Consider the following 20,320-nt stretch of genomic DNA (forward strand, 5'->3'; position numbering starts at 1 on the left):
TATTCCCTTTATTAAAGGTCCGCATGTCTTCTTTTTCTTGTTTTGACATGGATCTAGTTTATAGAGTTTTTTGAAAATCACATGTGATAATGGATCAGAAAGCATTTTTGTAACGTGTGCAATACATCTGTAAGGTATTTCTCTTATCTGTGCAACTACAATAATACTTCTTTTATCACTAGCATCCAGATATTTACTTCTCCAAAATGCATATACTTCAGGACTATTTAATAAGATAAGCTTTCCATTTCTTTTTCTACCCGTGTTTATATAACATTGAATTTTCTGGGTTACAGTTTTATCAGATCAACCACAGCCTGAGCAGATTTAGCAATTAAGGTTTTGAGAATATCATTTATGAGAGGTTCCATGACGTGTGTAATTTGTCATGGGATGTTGTGAGAATTAAGCTGGTTTACTTTATAAGTACGTTGCATGACCGTGGACGGCATGCTGAGTCCATGGGTGAGAGCTACCCACTGAACCTTGCAGACCTCCCATCACCCACAGCTTCAGTCAAGCATCTTGGGGGTTCCCTAGTGGCACAGTGGTTGAGAGTCCGCCTGCAGATGCAGGGGACATGGGTTCGTGCCCCGGTCCGGGAAGATCCCACATGCCGCAGAGCAGCTGGGCCCGTGAGCCATGGCCGCTGAGCCTGCGCGTCCGGAGCCTGTGCTCTGCAATGGGAGAGGCCACAACAGTGAGATGCCCACGTACCGCAAAAAAAAAAAAAAAAAAAAAACCAAGCATCTTGGACAGGTCCTGGAAAATGTCACTGTTCTGGTACATTGCCTGTGTGTAAACATACCTCTGAAGAATATTCTCTTCTATATTTGACAAAAAATTATTTCTTACAACTATATGTTGTAAATATGTTCAAGAATATACGATTCACTTAACTGTCTTCCTGTATACCAAAGGAATGTATAAAATACACTGTTCCTCTGCATGACTACTTTTTAGCCCATCCTTTACATTAGCCCTATAGTAGAGGGTAAATTTGTAAAATAAACACAATTATTTAGCAAAATATATTAAGACAAATGGGAACCCATCTTAAAAAACCTTTAGATCCCAAACCTAATGCTTTATGCTAAAATAAATTCCACGTGGGTGAAAAAGCTGAATGTTTAAAAATACCACAAAAAGATGAAAATGACAGGATTTTCCTTTTTAATCTTGCAGTAAGGAATGCTGCTATAGATGTGACACAAACTGTCAAAGTCATAAAAGAAAAGATTGAGATAGTCAACTAAAATTACTTTTTTAATACCGCCTGGCAAAAATACAACATAAAGTAAAAATGGCATAATATTTACTACATTGTAATGCATAAAACAGACAAAAGGCTATTTCTTTCAATATAGGAAGAGATTCTGCAGATCAGTAAGAAGTGATCGACAACACAGTAGAAAATTAGCAAAGAATATAAGTAGATAGTTCCCAGGGAAGGAAATACTCACCCTCATTCACTGTTTTTTTAAATGTAAATTAAAGCATTGTGAAATACCATTTTCCCTCATGAGAATGTCAAGAATCAGAAAGCTTAGCAGTATTCTGTTTTGGAGATGGTGTAGAGAAACAGGCACTCTTTACAGGGGTGTAGGTGGGAGTAAGCAGAAGTTTGCTTCATCCTCTGTGAAAGGCACCTTCGTGATATCTATCCTCATTCTAAATGCACCTGCCTTTGACTCAGCATCCACATCTAGAAATTTGCCCTACAGACATATTCACATCCAATTTAAATGACTAATGGATTCGGATCTTCATTGCAGCATTGTTGATCATTGCAAAAGATCCGAACCAACCTAAATGTTCAGCAGTAGAGCATTGGTGAAAGAAATGATTCATTCACACAGTGGAATAGTGGGCTAGTAGGATGTGTGGTCTGACACCCCAGCCCATCCATTTACATATAAATCATAAACAATAAACCGGGTAGTATAACAACAACAAAGAAAGAATAAGACAGGTCTAAATTGGTATGAAACAATGGTCAAGGTGTATTTTTAATTGAAAAAGTATGATGATGAACAGTGTGTATAATATGCTACCGTTTACGGGAAAAGAGATGCTCTATACGTATTCCCTAGTGTATACACTGATACATGTATACATCCCTAGTGTATACATTCCCCTTCCCTGGAAGGGAAGGAAGGGTGATTTTCTCCAAGTAGGGAGATTGTATGGCTAGGAGATGAGGTGGGAGAGAAACTTGCATTTCGTTGTATGGCCATTTATAGCACTTAAGTTTTATTCCATGGACACAGGAAGAAATCAAGTAAACTACAAATGAATAAATACATAAATTAGAGGGAAAAAATAACATTGAAAATAAAAAGAGCAATTCTTCAGGTGTATATAGCATAGGAGTTGAACAACTCAGAGAAAGTTCAAAATGTTCCCAGTGATAAAAATAAGGATGTGTTATAGATCTAGAATAATATCCATCTGTTTAAAACTTCAACGATCCTGTTTCTTTTCAAATGAGGTCACCAAGAACGATGATTTTGGTTTTAGAAAATCGAGTCTCAGCCCTTCTTTTGACAAGTTATAGAGTGAAGAGCAGACAGACAGATGCAGCTGAAAGACACCATAGGCTTTTCCTGGGTGTGTTCGTTAAGATTAGGTTTCAGCTGCTAATGAAGAAACCCAGTGACCCTGCGGAAACTAACAGTATATTTTTCTCTTACATAAAAGTGTGGAGGCAGGCAACCCAAGGCTGCAATCCCTACAATGGCCACCTGCACTCATGACCCAGATGCATACAGTGCCCCAACCATCACGTCCGTGTCTGAAGTAGCAGGACAAAGGGGCATAGCCCCTCCCATTAAGGAGACCCCCTGAAAGTGCCATACAACACCCCCGCTTGTACCTTATTGGCCAGAATTTAATTACATCACACACTCAGTGTCAGGAAATAGTCTTTAACTGGGCAGCTAAAATCCAGAGGCTCCAAAGAACATGGATCTTGGGTGGCAATTATTGTTATAATTGGCAAGTATTTCATATTTGCCCTAGTCACCCAAGTGATAGAAGAAAATGTAATCAGCAGACTCTGTGAACTGTTTTGTTTAAGTACCTTGTCCATGAGTGCCAAATATATACATATATTTTTAATCAGTAACTAAGTACAGTTATGCCTCATTTTTCTTACAGCATTGAGCAGCAAGGTGAACCCCTTAAGCAAATTTAAGATAACTGATGCTAATCCCCTTCAAACACCAACACTTTTTGATAAAAATGTCTAATATGTTATGTGCCTTCTTGCCTTTCAAAACAATAAAGCACAGATCATCACTTTTCTTGTTAGCTTGTCCTAACAAACATGCATCTTCATACTACGTGGCAACTTCAATCTCTGTTTCCTTTCTCAAGGTCAGGCTGTCACTCTTCAGCCACTCTTATCCCTGGCTGCAAAACTATCCTCCCACCCTCCACTATTTTCTTGCCAATGATCTGCTGTGGTTGGGGAAGAATTTGGCTGTTAAGAACTTGATCTAATTGGGATTTGGGGCAATCAAGTATGTGACTATAGGATAAGGACATTCCAGTCCATTTAGGGACAACCAGGGGCATTTTTCTTTTATTTCTATTAAGCCTCTTGAGCTAAAGAAACACATTTCCTCTTTATAAAACAAAAATGCTTCTAAGGTACTGAAGTATCTGCTTAGAACAACCAGAACCTTTCTAGTAACTTCCAGGAAAGGAAAAAGAACCAAGAAGGTAATGATGCCAAATGCTTGTGAAGAGGAATTTTTGCGAAGAGTTCATCCTCCTAAAATTGATCTGTCTCCCTGCAAGATACGCTGAGTCAGCAAGCATCATGATCTTTGTTTCCCCACAAGGTAACGGAGAGGGAGTTAAAGTCTGGAGGCGCGAACACCCAAGTGACAGAAAAGAACAAGAAAGAGTACATCGAGAGGATGGTGAGGTGGCGGGTAGAGCGCGGAGCGGTGCAGCAGACCGAGGCCCTGGTCCGGGGCTTCTACGAGGTGAGACCCAGGCCCGGCAGGCACGCCAGGCCTTCGCCCCCGACACAGCTTGTTAGGAGAAGGGAGAGGACGAGCAAGGCAGGAAGAGGGCTCAGCTCTACTCACCAGCGTGCAAAGAGGGCCTCCTGGGAATAGAGGGTGAGGGGTCAGAGTTCTCTGGGAAGCCCAGCTCTCGTGGTCTCACAAAACTGGCATTGGTGGGGCCCTGCTGTGCCACCTGTGAAAACACATGGCACCTCCTGCCAAGACATGCGCGTGTTGCATCTCCTTTCACTCAGTGAAATAAAAATGAGTGAAATGAAGGCACTGGAGGGCATTGTCCACTCTCGCTTGATTTTTATTTTCTTACACAGGCAGACCTCGGAGATACTACAGGTTTAGTTCCAGACCATGGCAATAAAGCCAATGTCACAATAAAGCGAGTCACATGAATTGTTTGGTTTCCTAGTGCTTATAAGAGTTCTGTTTACACTATACTGTAGTCTATTAAGTGTGCAATAGCATTATGTCTAGAAAAAACAATGTACATAACTTATTGAAAAAATACTTTATTACTGAAAAAACTAACCATCATCTGATGATGCAGTGTTGCCCAAACCTTCAATTTGTAAAAAAAAACACGGTATCTGTAGAATGCAATAAAGCAAAACACAATAAAAGGAGATATGCTCCTAGTGTCACTTTGTGGCACATGATCCATGCTGAGATGGTAACTCAGGAGGACAGTGACTTATTATGGGATTGTACGAAATCACGTGTGTGAAACTTTTGAAAATTATAAACCCTATAGAATTTAAAGAATCTTTCATTCAATTAAAAAAAGTTTTTTTAAAAAAGCATCAGAGAGCAATAGTAATCAACAAAAAAAGGACAGTGACAGCTGCTAGCTTTCGTGTGCACCAAAAATTGACATGGTTAAACTTTTGCAATTTAGAAACAAGGGTTTGGGCGTTGGAAGGTTTTCTTTGCTGCTGTGATGGAGAACAGCGTGGGTGACTGGCTGGTCCACTGGTTTGATTAAAGGAGGTACCCACTGCAGGTGTTCAGTTGTACCTGATACATTGGGCAAAAAGATGTAAAGCCAGAGCTCAGAACCCTAACCAAGCAGATCTTCCCAGATCTTTGAAGGAGGAAGGCAGGAAGTAAGGGGAGAGAGGAAGGAAAAGACAGTCATTTTAATATATAACATCCATTCCTAGGAAATAAGTCCTAGTTTGATGTAGAGGAGAGGATCCTTTTATGTAGCGGAGAGGAGTCCAGGGACTTGGATGTTTTGCCTTCAAAGGGTAATGTTATTTGGAAACTTAAATGTGACTATGGAAGGTCAAGTCAGGCTAATTCATAACATCATTCCGAGAGGGAGTATCATAGTAGTGCAAAGCAGCAGACCTTTTTTGAGTTCCCAGCTCGTGAAGGGGTTGTGTCTCAAAATGCTCATGATTTTGAACTTAAACCTGATAGCACATTGGGGGAAAAAGTTGTAAACAATGGTCAGCCTCCCAGCTTAACCCACAGAAATAATAATGAATGTAACCTCTCAAGGAGGCTGAGCCTGGAGGCTGAGGCCTAATGTGGATTTCAGGTGGTGGACTCGAGGCTGGTCTCCGTGTTCGATGCCAGGGAGCTGGAGCTGGTGATCGCGGGCACGGCGGAGATCGACCTGGTTGACTGGCAGAACAACGCTGAGTACCGGGGAGGTGAGCGAGCGGGGCTTATTGACTGGCTCTCACGGACACAATCCGTCACTTCTTAACAAATGTAATTGAGGTGAAACTGACATAACATGAAATTAATCATCTTAAAGGGTGGCATTTAGTGCACTCACAGTGTGGCGCAACCATCACCTCTAGCTAATTCCAGAACGTTTTCCTCATTCTCAAAGGAAACCCTGGACCCATGAAGCAGTTGCTCCCCCATCCTCCCACCCCAGCAAACCTCAGTATGCATTCTGTCTCTTTGGATGTACCAGTGCTGGATATTTCATGTAAATAGAATGATACTGTATGTGGCCTTTTGGGTCCAGCTTCTTTCACTTAGTAAGGTTTGTTCACGTTGTAGTATGATTCACTACTGTATTCCCTTTTATGGCTGAATAATGTTCATATAGATATTCCATATGTAGTGATAATATAAATATAAAATAATATCACTTTTTGAAGGTTACAAAAAACTTGGCCTTACTTCAGTACGTGTGCAAAGTAGGCTCTGGTCCATGCCTTCTGCCAGCTTCCAACCTAGACTTTCCTTTGGGTGACAGTAATCCCTGCTGGTCGTCTCTGGCATAACTTGGTGGAGATGCGTTCCAGAGAACGCCACCATCCACAGGCCATCTCCAGAGCTGGGTCATTTGCTGGCAGGAAAGTGTGTCCTGCTCCCTGTAGAAGTGAAGCCCTCTTCACGTCAATCCTGGTTTGCTGCAACACGGTTCCAAATCTAATGTCTAACCCCTCCTAGCTATTCACCTCCACGCTGCCAAACCAGCCTTCCTGAATCATTTATTTTGATCAGGCCGTTTCCCACCCCACAAAACAAGCAAGCTCCTTATTACTTAGAAACCTTTGAACGTTCTTTAAGCTGAAAATCCTTTCTTCATGTAAAATATTACAGAGAAACCCCTATCAATATAATAGAGGGTGAACAAGGGACCCATCATCTAAGCCTACTTTATCTCCCCGGTACACTCAGCGGTGTAGGAGGAAACCTCTGAGGGACCACTAGGCCCTTCCTGGCTTCGTAGGAAAGCCACCGACCTAAGGTGTCAAGTCACAATGTCTCTGCCTAGCTATTAAGGCCTCTGAGGCCCCAGCAAGGTCCCTTCAATCCTCAGCAGAACCCCCTCTATGCTGGTCTAGTCGGCTTGCTGTTCCCTGCATATTGATTCCTCATTCTTTTTTTTTTTTTCTTTTTGCGGTACGCGGGCCTCTCACTGTTGTGGCCTCTCCCGTTGCGGAGCACAGGCTCAGCGGCCATGGCTCACGGGCCCAGCCGCTCCACGGCATGTGGGATCTTCCCGGACCGGGGCACGAACCCTTGTCCCCTGCATCAGCAGGCGGACTCTCAACCACTGCGCCACCAGGGAAGCCCAATTCCTCATTCTTGTCATTCTCTATTTCCCCTCCTGCACTCACACAAACCCTTCACATGCTGAACTCACACCTCCCTTCCCTTATGAAGTTTTCCTTCTTTCTGCCCCAGTCCACATAGATTTCTGCATCTTTGAGTGTTTCGTGCATTTGCAGTCAGTGGGGAATCATTTACCTTATCATAAGTGATTGCTCCAAGCTTGGTTTCCTTACTGTCCTGTGAGAGGCCCCATACTACTTCCATGGGCCCAACTCTTTGCAGCCCAGGGCTGATCGGGGGGCAGCGGCTCCAAGGGCACTTGGAGAGCCCGACATCTTCTGTTGACCAAGTTTGACATTCACCTCCAGCCTTCCTTAAGTCCTAGACGCTCCACAGTATGTGGGTCCCAAGAGCTAAGACATCAGAACAAAGACAATACCAGGAAATACCATATTCGTAGAGAGCTTTGTCTCTTCGGAGCCCCAAAGATCTCTACGAAGCCTCGTCACTCCTTGTCTACATTTATATCAGGCAGGAAAAGGACTCCCGGGGTCCCAGTTGTTTAAATAGAAAGCAGACATCTCTGAGGACATCCCTCACAGCATACAGCCTTTTTATAAAGTGCCTATTTTCTAAACAGGCTTTTTGTTTTTAAATTTGAGTCAGTTATACAAATTGTTTTAGACCTACCTCAAGGCCATCAGGAGAGAAATCAGCAGATCAAGGGCTGCTCTTCAGTTCTTGGCACACCTGATGTGTATTTCATCTCCCCCCCCCAACTCCCTCCTCCCCTCTACACATCCTCTCGGTCTCCCTCCTGCTCCGCTCAGGTTATCACGATGGGCACCTCGTGATCCGCTGGTTCTGGGCTGCGGTGGAACGTTTCAACAATGAGCAGAGACTCAGATTACTGCAGTTCGTCACGGGAACTTCAAGCGTGCCCTACGAAGGCTTTGCAGCCCTTCGAGGAAGCAACGGGCTTCGGCGTTTTTGCATAGAGAAATGGGGGAAAATTACATCTCTCCCCAGGTATGGAGCTCCCGCCCGCCTTTGGGAAACCTGCCGAAGACGGCCAAGTACGCTTTGTTATTTGAGCTTGGGCACTTATCCGTTGGGGTGGAATTCTTTCCTGCCACCCAAAGGATTGTTCTGTGAGTCATCAGTGAAAGGTGTGGGTGAGAAGTCTCGGGGAGGTGCATTTAGACCATATTCTTAGTGATTTTTTGATGACTGATGGTACTTGGGCTAGTGGTATCACGGTCCATGTGTCCGTCCTACGTAGCCCAATTTAATTTAAAGAGGAATGCCTCATCTGGGGGAGGGTCCAAAGTGGCCCTGCCAGCACTGTGTCTGGACTTCTACTGTTACCCACCCAGGTTCTTGGACTCTTTCATCAACAGAAATTGATAAGAGGCCAGACAAATTCAGGAAAGGGTTTACTGGGACTTGCCCCCAAGGCAGGGTGGTGAGCTGGTCCCTTAAATGGGGTGAGGGTGGGGGCCGATGGCTGGGTGGGGCCAGAGGCCAGGCTTCGGCGCTCTGCGCACCCCCTTGGTGGTGCTGTGTGCAGGGATCATGCACAGTCCCCCGTTTTTGCTCCCGGCATCTCAGAAATGGCAGTTGGTTTGTGGCCTTTTTGTATCTTATTGTCCATAATTGCCCCTAACTGCCCATGCCTGCAGTTATTTTTAGTCCCTAAGAGTTTCTTTGTATTCTGTTGCTCAAGGGGATGTTTGTCCAGGTGCAAGCACTGCAGTAAAGGATCCCAGGTCCCAGCCTGTCTCACTATGGTGTAGCACTGGATACACTTGATATTCCCTGGAATAGTTAGCATGTACATGTTGCATTTTTCCTACTATGTTTCAAAATGTGTGCAGACAAGACCACGTATATATCTCCGATCTCTATAGTGGCTTCTATACAGTAAGCTGTTGATGAAATTATTGTAAGATAATGCAAAAAAAGGAGGCACTAAGGCTCCAGGCAGTTTAACGGAATGAATTCCCTGCAACCATGAGTTTTCATCCCAACACTTCCTCGGTCCTTTCTGTGCCACTTTGGGTAGCATATTCCTCATCAGTGAAATAAGGAGCACTAAAGAGATACTTCGGTCTAGGTACTATAGTAATAAAACCCGCTCAGCAAACATAAGATTGATCCACATTATTTTCTTCTACTGTGATATTTTCTAATTATAACAGAAGATTCGTATTTAATTCAGTTGTATTTCTGCGTGGCCTCCCAGACACTTTGCTCAATCCCTATTGTGGAAGGATTGACTGAACTATAATTTTCATCTAGCTTTCCTAGACTTTCTAGCATCCCGGAGATAATTTACCTGATGACGGTGAGTATTAGCAGGCCAAGGAAGCAGAGTGCATGCCCAGCTGGTTAATAACAGCCTAAAGTGTTGGGGCACTTTTCAGTCCTGGCTTCACCCACTTCGATCAGCAGACCCTCAGTGCTCATTTGCATGGTTCTGCTGAGCACTGAACCTACTGAAGGAAGTCTGGCAAGAAAATAAGGCTAAAAAGGCAAGATTTCCATTTGTCAAGTTTAATGATAGATTTGGAGGATGAGGTTTTTTGGAAACATTTGTCTCTTACTTTAGAGGAGTGAATTTGAGTCACATTTGATGATTCTCTCGTAGTGAGCACCTCTGTGCACCTGAAGGAGGGCCTGAGCTACAACAATGCACCTGCCCAGAGGGGCTTATAGTCTAGGGAGGAACTGAGTGGAAGGGTAAGTCGTTACAACCCCAGGTGGAATCAGAGGGGCACTAAGAAGGGAAGGTAAAAGCAGGATGCTGTGAGTGTGTAGAACAGAGACCTAATCCTGATTGAGTTGACAGGAGACGATGACACAGAGAAGCTGGCATTTAGATGAGCCCTGAGGGGCAAGGAAGGGTGGAGGGGATTCTGGGCTGAAGCCACAGCAGGAGCAAAGCCTGGGGGTGGGAAGGGTCAGCTGTGTTCAGGAAAGATCACCAAGCTGGCCTGGAGGACAAGACCTCCAGTGTGACACTCGCAGGGGACGCAGTTGATAGAGAGAGTTTGGTGGGCCGTGGAGAGAAGACCCCGCTGAGGAGTCTGTTTTACTCTTTAGGAAAGGGAAGTCATTGCTTTTGTCATTTGGGGTCAGAGATTGAGTCTAATTACATATATGCTCTGGGAAGCTTTGAAATGTGCATTGATCCTATCAACCCACACAGAGAACTTATAGGGTGGACGTCAGGCTTATGAACAGGCTCAGCACATCTGGGCCAAGGCACTCCTAGAAAGGCTGCTGCCCCGTGAATCCCAGAGAGGGTTCTTGGGGGAAGCGGGGACTTTGCCGTAGGCCAGAAGGGCCCCAGGAATCAAGTGCTGAGATGCCTCTAAGGGGACAGCAAAGATGACCCTCTGAGTAGCCTCCCTTGTGCATTTTCTGAAGATCCAAGAACATAGAAAGTGTCACCTATGTGTGGAGAGAAAGAAATAACCTCTGGACTCCAATAATGGTAGTTCGGAAAGACCTGGCTTGGCCACATGGCAGGTGACAGAAGCCTGAGGCAAGCAGGAGCACCGAGCACCCTCGGGGTGACCCAGGGCTCCCCAGAGACCGTGAGCCCCGTGTGCAACCCACGCTCTGACGAGCTGCATTCTCCTCAGACCTTCCCTCTAGAATCTAGGCAGCTGGCCTCCCAGACGAGGGAGCGTCACAGCAAAACCATACATCAGGCCAAGGACTGTCTTGGTGCACATTTTAATCAGTAACTTGGAAAACCTCGAGGAGACAGAGAGATCGACTGTGTAGATGACACAGGTTAGAAGTATCACACGTAGTACTGAGATGGGCACCATCCAAATCCAAAATGATCTCAAAATGCTGGAACCCTAGAATAACACCGACAGAGTGGAATCCGACACGACACAACTGAACAGATCCAGTGGAGTTTCAAAATATCAACTTCACAAATATGAGATGAGGCTGATTCATTTGCTTGCAGTCACGTGGAAGAGGCCAAGGGTCTGAGGTCCCCACGAGGGTGACACAGTTCCTAAAATCATGACTGCAGTGGTGGTCGCATTATTATTAAGAGACCCTGATGCTTAAATGATGAGTCACGGTTTACGAAAAGCATTTATGGGCTGTCCTCACACCAGCCCTCTGAGGTGCACGGAATATGTATTATTATCCCATTTTATAAGTGAGAAAACTGAGGCTTAGAAAGATTCGTTGACTTTCCCAAGGTTATAAAGCTAGTTAGTGGCTGGACTGTGACCAGAATAGAGGTCTTCCGAACCCTGGTTCCAGACTCTGTCCACAACCCCACCCCACCTGGGAGCACTGGGTCCAGTGCCCAGGTAATGAAGTAAGCAGGTCCTCCGTGCTGTCAGGACCACACGTGGAGAGCAGCGAGGACTTCGGAATGAGGAATCAAATCGTGATTTGATTGTGTTCATTCATTCTAGATTACGAACTAGGATTTATTTAAGAGTTAACTAGGCCTATAGATTAATGCAGTAAGAGCAACTCTTGAAGAAACTCTGGGTGTTCAGACTAGGTCTTGAAGAGGGGCCATTTGCTAATATTTTCAGTTCCCAGAAATTATCTTTTACAGAATTAATCTGATCCCAACTATTTTCTAAATAGGATTTTTTTTTCCTGTATTATTTCCACTTGGGAGTGACAGTTAAAATGATTAGATAAAGAAAACCAAGAAGATGCTGTCTGCCTGTATCCTGCCTCTGGCTAATTCAGCCAGTTCCAAAAGCACACTGGGCATTTTTCTGCCCCTCTTAACTTGGTTAGCAGGGTCTGGTCCTGGTCCATGCATTGGCACATAGCAGGGAAAGCCATTCTTTCTCTAGGCCAGACACTGGCCCACATAGATGGGCCCGCAGGATGAAGTACATGACAAATCTCGAGAGTTCCAGGGCACCCATTGGCACCTCTAGGTCAATGCACAGGGTTTACAGAGGCCCAGAAACCAGAGCTGGGCAAGGAGACTTGGGAACATAGTCCTCTAATACTAATTATGGTCCTTTGCTGGCCACATCCAACTTCATCTCTCAGTTGTAAAATGCCGCTGGTTTGCTAGTGCAGTGCCAGTATAGCGTGGTTTGCTTCCAAATGCAAACCCACCCCTCCAGTTTCTAGATATTCCAGTCCCTCAACTGGTCTATTCCTGTCTGGAGGGCTGTGGTTCTCTTTTTTTTTTCTTTTTTTAATTAATTTATTCATTTATTTATTTATTTAATTTATTTTTGGCTGCACTGGGTCTTTGTTGCTGCGCGCGGGCTTTCTCTAGTTGCAGCGAGCAGGGGCTACTCTTCATTGCGATGCACAGGCTTCTCATTGCGGTGGCTTCTCTTGTTGCGGAGCACGGGCTCTAGGCACGCGGGCTTCAGTAGTTGTGGCTCTAGGGCTCTAGAGTACAGGCTCAGTAGTTGTGGCTCACGGGCTTAGTTGCTCCGCGGCATGTGGGAACTTCCCGGACCAGGACTCGAACCCGTGGGCCCTGCATTAGCAGGCAGATTCTTAACCACTGCGCCACCAGGGAAACGCAAGGCTGTGCTTCTTAGTTTGCAAGTGTGTTATGGTGGTCCTAAAACATGGTTCTACCCTCTTTAGATTCACTTTTGATTCACAGATTCAGACTGATCACAGAACTAGCCAAGCCAGTTGTACCATTGAAACAAACAAACTAGCCAAGCCAGTTGTACCATTGAAACAAACACCTTGACCAGACTTTTCTCCCCCATTCAGGGCACACACATGCTTCAATCGATTGGATCTTCCACCTTATCCCTCGTACTCCATGTTGTATGAAAAGCTGTTAACGGCGGTAGAAGAAACCAGCACCTTTGGACTTGAATGAGGAACTCAAAACTTTTCCTGGCCAGTGACATCATCCTTTCCCTTTCCCTGAATCAACTCTCCTTTGATTTTGGTATTCCATGATTTTTGTTTTCAAACCAAATCAGGATTGACGAGCTGTGCATGAAGCATTGCCTTCTTCTAAGATCTTACCTTCAGGCTTATCTCCTCTACTTTCAATGAACTGCTAGCCTGTATGTAATATTTAAAAACAAACAGCTGTCTCAAGGTCTGTGTATATCTCCACATACCTCCATTACTGACAATGAAATATGAATGCAAGTTATGCTACACTTGACCAAATGGTAATAAATGTTTACTTCCATTTCTATGATTTAAGGGGAAATTTGAGCATTAAGCATTCCAAGCTTTTCTACACCCATCTCTTCTGAGCAGAGCCACCATTTTTAATAATTTCTAGCAACAAACTCCAGAATAGGAGCTGATCAACTCTTTCTTTTCCTCCCACTCTACTTTTTGCCTGGGCATCCAATCCATCCAAAAACAGCAGTGGCAACACCACAATTTTGATACATTCAACTCATGATTCGTATGTGGCATCGGTCCCATCACCTGGAACTAGCCTAGACATATGGTGCAAATATTACACTTTCCAACCAATAATAACAGCAAGAAAAACACCTCCTGCTTATGCAACACAGGGCATCCCAATGGTTGTGGGGATTGTGGCTCGACTTGAGTTCAGAGAAGTCCCGGGAGGGGAGGGGGGTGCACCCCCCGTGAACACCCACCACCCAAGAAGCACAAACTTGTGCACAAGTCCAAGAAGGAGACCTTATTATGTAGCATAAACAACGAGGCTTCTACCCCCATTGTGTTGTATAGAACGTGTTGAAGCAAACAGGAGAAAGAGGAGAAGGGCATTAGGGCATATTAGAAGGACATATTCAGTTGGTTTGAATGCTTGAGTTCTGTACTGTTTCTTTTGCTTTGTTCCATCTAGCCCCAGGTCTCCTTCCCAGAGGAAGAAAAACGTCCTGATAATCTCATGACTTTTGTTCAAGCCAAGTAATTACCTGTTTGGCAAACAAACTTTTATTTCAACTTTGATAGTGTTTTCATTTTTTCATGTTTTTCTTTTTCCTTCATCATGGTGTTCAAATTCCTTTGCATCTGATTGTCCACAGGGACCACACGAAATCGGAAGCTGCAGAGAGCGATGGTGCTTGTTAAGGATCAAGGGCAATATAATACATCTCCTTCCTCCGTAGCAGTCATCCCTGGAGCAAAGACCTAACCCCCCAAAGGGCAATATAATACATCTCCTTCCTCCATAGTGGTCCTCCTGGAGCAAAGACCTAACTCCCCAAAGGCACACTGATTTGTGTCAAAATAGGGATCCAGTTTCTTTTAGCATTCAGTAAAGAGACGTCTCAGAAAACGTAGTGTTTTCAGAACAACAGTTGCAGGCTCCAGGGACAGCCTAACCTCTCAATTACATCTGCCATAAACCCAAACATGATGGTCATTTGCTATTTGTCTAGCCTTGTTATCATGTCGTCTGAAATATGTCACTAATGAAAGTGTTTTTCTTCACTGGGAAAAGAACTGTTGAAATGTCACATTGTTGTCCTTCAGTATATTAAGCAAGGGAGAAATGTGAGAAATGTGGGAAAGTTAATTTCATCCAGAGCCATGTCTAGTGCTCATATTGGTTTGTGTCCAGACAATGTGTTAATTGTGCTCCCTGCACTGTAAAAGGAAACATTCCTTTAGTAGGAATTAGAATGCTCAGCACCCCTTGCTGCTGTGTACATGTTGTCAATCAGGGAATATATATGTTACAGAAATGTGGCCTTCTGTTGTTGTCTAAAAAGAATATTTACCAAGATAGGATGATGGAATGTGTAAGTTACATAATACAGAATGAGGGATCTGTAAAATTCAGGACACATTTCAGCATGTGGAAAGTTATGGATTCCAGTGGAGCTGCTATTTATGAAATCAGGACATAAGGATGATGCAGATTGTTTCACCATCCTATATAGAATAGCATCTCTGGTACAGGGGGCATCTTTCATTTTTAGAATTTGGTGTTAGATGTATGTAAATACTCAATCCAAGCATTCAGTTCTTCCTTTCAGTACTTATATTAGAACATTGGCAAGGGAGAAAGCTGTTCCAAAGATGGAACCTGCTCCCGGGGAGCTTCACAATTTACACAAATATCCAACTAATCTGTTAATTAGATTAATTGATGACTATTCTTCCCACATACAGAAGGAACAAGGTAGCCTAGAAGTTATATATAGATAGAAAACTTGGGCATGAATGGTTTTCAACTAACTTTTCCTTATTCCCACCCCATGCCATGGCTCAGATATATCCCACAAAGCATCACAGGAGCACTATTTCATAAAAGTATAAAATTCCAGAAAGATATACTGGTGTCAGAGTCCCTGAAAGAATGCGAAGTGTGCTTAATAGGATCCCAATTTCCATTACAGCCTTGCACAGAATCCCTAAGGAAGGAAAACAAAGAGAAGAGGAGGACAGACAGTTTCTATGGAAAAATCTTTATTTCTCTTTGTCCCAGATGATGTTTCTTTAGTTAATATTCCCTCATATATGAGGCTGATTTTTAAATTATGTATAACATTATATATATATGTATATATATATTTACACATATAACAAAACAGCTATAGGACTCGATTGTGCTATTAATTTCACCAGGTGGAGGTGCAACCACCCCAAATCATATAATTCATAATGGACAAGATAGATCTCACCCATTTGTTACCTTGTGTAAATTTCTTTTTAACTTAAAGTATTAGTTTTCTCCATGGAGGCATAGTATAAAATTAATCATTTATAAACCACTATTTCCCTAAAACAAGATCTTTTAGAGCTATTTTTTTTAATTTATTTTATTTTGGGCTGCATTGGGTCTTTGTTGCTGCGCGTGGGCTTTCTCTAGTTGTGGCGAGTGGGGGCTACTCTTCGTTGAGGTGCGCAGGCTTCTCATTGTGGTGGCTTCTCTTGTTGCGGAGCACAGGCTCTAGGCGCTCAGGCTTCAGTAGTTGTGGTGCACAGGCTCAGTAGTTGTGGCACACGGGCCCAGCTGCTCCATGGCATGTGGGATCCTCCTGGACCAGGTCTCGAACCCGTGTCCCCTGCATTGGCAGGCAGACTCAACCACTGCGCCATAAGGGAAGCCCTAGAGCTATTTTTAGTAAGAGTGTATTACCTTTGATTGGGAGACAAATAAGAACAATAAATAAGAGAATACTTATGCTTCCATTAGAAAAATGCTTCAAAAATACTATGAAGTATTTATGATAATTTCATGGATATCCCATTTTATTCTATCATATGAAGGTGATAATCCTAAAAACAGAAATGGATTCTGCAGAATCAGGAGAAGTACTATAAAACTACTCATTTCTTTGTCATCCCTATGTCTATAAATTGACCGTGGTTGTGAAAATTTTTTACTGCTATCACGATTGTCATGCAGTGAGAAAATTAAGAAAAAGTGCTATATGATTTGTTGGCAGGCTTTAAATATGCAGAATCTCAATCTTTTTCTCTTCTAATACATGACCATGTGTGCTTTAACAGTAAGTGCATTTGTGTGGCCAGCCCATGAGCTGGACCTTCCAGAACAGTTCTAATGTTACATCTGTGGCACCATCAGTCTGTGTGTCAAACCATGTGTCCCAAATTTGGGTTCAGAAAATTTCTCAGTTCCCACAAATGTTTTCCCAGTCAAGATGAAACACTTTCACATGAAAGTAGTTAGAAATTTACATAACAAATGTGGTGCTTTATTATTATTATTATGTACTTCAGTGTTCATTCTTAAAACTACTGCAATATTATATCATCAAAATCTGGGATGGATGTTCCAGCCATCGTAAAGTCCAAAAGAGAAAGTGTTATTTTCCTGTTAGTGACATGTAGTCCCTTTGTTCTAGTAGAAAAAAAGGTGCCTAGAGGTAATATTTAGAGTAAATATTGTTCCATTAACCTACTTCCTGAAGCTTCCAATTTACCTAAGGAAATGTCTATAACGATTTTGTTCAAAGTCTTTGTTTTAGTCAATAGCAGGAGAAGTCCTTGTTCTTGGGTTGATTTTGCTTATATTGACAAGAGAAATGTCACGTAATACTCAGGCCGAGCTATCTCTTCCATCCTGCCACCTTCAAGGAATGTCAATAAACACTTTGGTATGGCATTGTGTGTGCTCCTTATTGCAAAGAGAAGGCTAGGGTCATGCATAACAGTTTGCATCATGCTCATGCCGGGTGTACGCAATGAAACAACACAGAAGACTACCAGCTGCTATGGTAAGTACTCCCCGGGAAGATTATTTATCAAAAAAGTGTAAGTAATGTGCTTACAAATCCACAAATAAAGGGACAACTTTTGTAACAAGTTCCTGGTGTATGCCTATTAGAACGGCACACAAACTATGGGATTTTGTGAGTGTGCTTTATATCAAATCAGGCATACACTGGCTTGTTGAATTCCTCCCTGTTTGAGATGCTTCTACAAAGGCTTTAGGCCACAGCCTGACACCCGGTGTGACCCTAAGACAAGGTTTAGCTCTAGGCAAAAGTGTTGAGTCCAATGGCAAATACCACAATGATATTCTCTCCTTATTACCTCCTTCCAAGTCTCAAAAAGAAAACCATGTGGCTCTCACTGGGTGGTCAGGAGCTGATTTATTCTTTGAGAAAAAATATTTCATTATTAGAAAAGAAGTATGGGTAGAATTGAGAGAAGGAAAAACCTGAGAAGTCTCACTATTGCATTTTTATACCCATGTTGGGTTTACGGGAGACTCATTCAAACTGAAAATAATTTTTCTCTTAAGATATAAGAAAAAAAATTATCTTAGACCATAATTGACAAAGAGGAATAGATGATATTATCTTGTGTTTTAATCTGATCATTATTCTGAAATCAAAATTAAATTTCAGATCTCCTGATTTCTATGGCCATACTTTTCCAATACACTGTGCTGACCACTCATTAATTATATACTGTAAAAAAAATTGACATGTATATCTTATATTCAAGATGTGACTTAAATATGTTTATAGAGGATTGTTCTCTAGCAGAATAAATGAAGGGAGTTCTGGAAAGTCAGGCGAACCTTTATCAGTGCCACAGGAATTATCACGTTTATAGCTGGGAACAGACCCTTAGATACTTTTGTCTGACTAGTTTATCTTGGAAACAAGGAATCTGAGACCAGGAGAGGTGATTTGCTCAAGCCACTAAGCTTAATCTTGGGGACAGAAGGTATGCCCTGTCACAGACTATCCCTTGGGGTCCTGGGCCTCTGGACCTGGCATAACTATTAGGAAATTTGCCAGGAGGGTAGAAGAAAGGGAACCAAGATCCACCTGGGTCCATAGGGGATGCCAGGAATCCACAGCTAATGTGTATTCACCCTCTGTGTGAGTTTGCTGTATAACAAAGTATAGTATAACAAAGGACTACAAAGGGAGTGGCTTAAACACAGCTAAAAGTCCAAGATCAAGGTGGTGGGGTTGGTTCCTTCTGAGGCTGAAAGAGAGAATTTGTTCCCTCCCTCTCTTCCAGATTCCAGTGGTTTGCTGGCAGTCTTTGGCGTCCCTTGGCTTGGAGATCTCTGCCTTCATCCTCGGGTAATGTTCTTGCCTTCTGTGTGTTTGTGTGTGTCTGTGTGTCTGTGTTCAAATTTCCCCTTTATATAAGGACACCAGTCATATTGCCTTAGAACCCACCCTGTGATCTCATTTTGTAACTTGATTACCTTTATAAAGACCCTAACTCCAAACAAGGTCACATTCTGAGTACTGGAAGTTAGGACTCCAACCAGCTTCTTTGGAGGATACAATTCAATCCATACCATCCTCCTTCCTGCCACACTAATCAGTGTCATCAGCCCCAATAGTAATAGTAACAATAATAAAAGCTATCATATTTAGAACCACACGATTCACCACAAATTTACTGAAGGCTTTTTAATTGCAATAATAATAATCATGGAAGGAATAAAATTGCTACCTATAAGTTACTGCTATTTAAAATAGTTTAATCAACTATATTTCAATTTAAAAATTTTTTAATAAAAATAATGACCAAGTTCTATTAGTCCCTTCCCAGCTAAATTCTTATTGTTTTTGCTTTTCTCAAAAGTAAACATTAAAACATTTTTATGATCATTTTGTAGTATTTAAATAAAATAGAAATGCCTTATCTACAATAAAAAATAAAATAGATTAATATAGTAAATCAATAATTAATATTACAGGAAATTCCCTGGTGGTCCAGTGGTTAGGACTTTGTACTTTCACTGCTGATGACCTGGGTTCAATCCCTGGTCGGGGAACTAAGATCCTTCAAGCCTCACAGCATGGACAATAAATAAATAAATTTTAAAAATAAAAGATCCACTTTTTAAAAAAAACTAAAATTATAGTATCTGTTTAATCAATGATTAATGAAGATGACTGGGATCACAGTAAATTTTTCAGTACTTAAAAAAAAGAACTGGTGCTTTTCATGTATTGGGTTGGCCAAAAGTTTCATTCAGTTTTTTCCATAAGATGGCTCTAGGAGAACTTAGTTGTCTTTAACTTCATTCGAAAGAATTTTGTTAGATTTTATGTGACAGCCATCATATCAGCGTGCATTTTAAAAAAGACTTATCAAAATTGGTGAATTTTTGTGTAGCCATTTTAATATTGAAGATGGAAGCAACATTTTTGGCATATTATGCTTTATTATTTCAAGAAAGGAAAAAACACAACTGAACACACAAAAAGATTTATGCAACATATGGAGAAGGTGCTATGACTGATCGAACATGTCAAAAGTGGTTTGCAAAGTTTCATGCTGGAGATTTCTTGCTGGAGATGATGCTCCACGGTCGGGTAGACCAGTTGATAGCGATCAAACTGAGACATTAATTGAGAACAATCAACGTTATACCACGCGAGAGATAGCCAACGTACTCAAAATATCCAAATCAAGCGTTGGAAATCATTTGTACCAGCTTGGTTATGTTCATCGTTTTAATGTTTGGGTTCCACATAAGTTAAGTGAGAAAAACCTTCTTGACCGTATTTCCACATGCGATTCTCTACTTAAACGTATTGAAAACGTTCCATTTTTAAAACAAATTGTGATGGGCGATGATAAGTGGATACCGTACAACAATGTGGAATGGAAGAGATCGTGGTGCCAGTGAAATGAACCACCAACAACCACACCAAAGGCCGGTCTTCATCCAAAGAAAGTGATGTTGTGTTTATGGTGGGATTGGAAGGGAGTCCTCTATTATGAGCTCCTTCCGGAAAACCAAACTATTAATTCCAACAAATACTGCTCCCAGTTAGACCAACTGAAAGCAGCACTTGACGAAAAGCGTCCAGAATTAG

At 42.4% G+C, this 20,320-nt stretch overlaps 1 protein-coding gene across 3 annotated transcripts in view; it reads left to right on the forward strand.

Annotated features, from left to right (window-relative positions):
• HECW1 (HECT, C2 and WW domain containing E3 ubiquitin protein ligase 1) overlaps positions 1–12,921 on the forward strand; it is a gene marked incomplete at both ends in the record, with an annotated part of 546,121 nt that extends 533,200 nt beyond the window's left edge. For all 3 annotated transcript variants that reach the window (XM_081244601.1, XM_081244600.1, XM_081244602.1), the window contains 4 exons: positions 3,849–3,995; positions 5,578–5,692; positions 7,889–8,087; positions 12,810–12,921. In XM_081244601.1, the coding sequence (XP_081100727.1) occupies positions 3,849–3,995; positions 5,578–5,692; positions 7,889–8,087; positions 12,810–12,921 (573 nt within the window). The remainder of the gene's footprint in view (positions 1–3,848; positions 3,996–5,577; positions 5,693–7,888; positions 8,088–12,809) is intronic.
• Between the last annotated feature and the right edge of the window lie 7,399 nt (positions 12,922–20,320).

Source organism: Mesoplodon bidens (genome assembly GCF_964165515.1).
Source record: "Mesoplodon bidens genome assembly, chromosome: 9".
NCBI lineage: Eukaryota > Metazoa > Chordata > Mammalia > Artiodactyla > Ziphiidae > Mesoplodon > Mesoplodon bidens.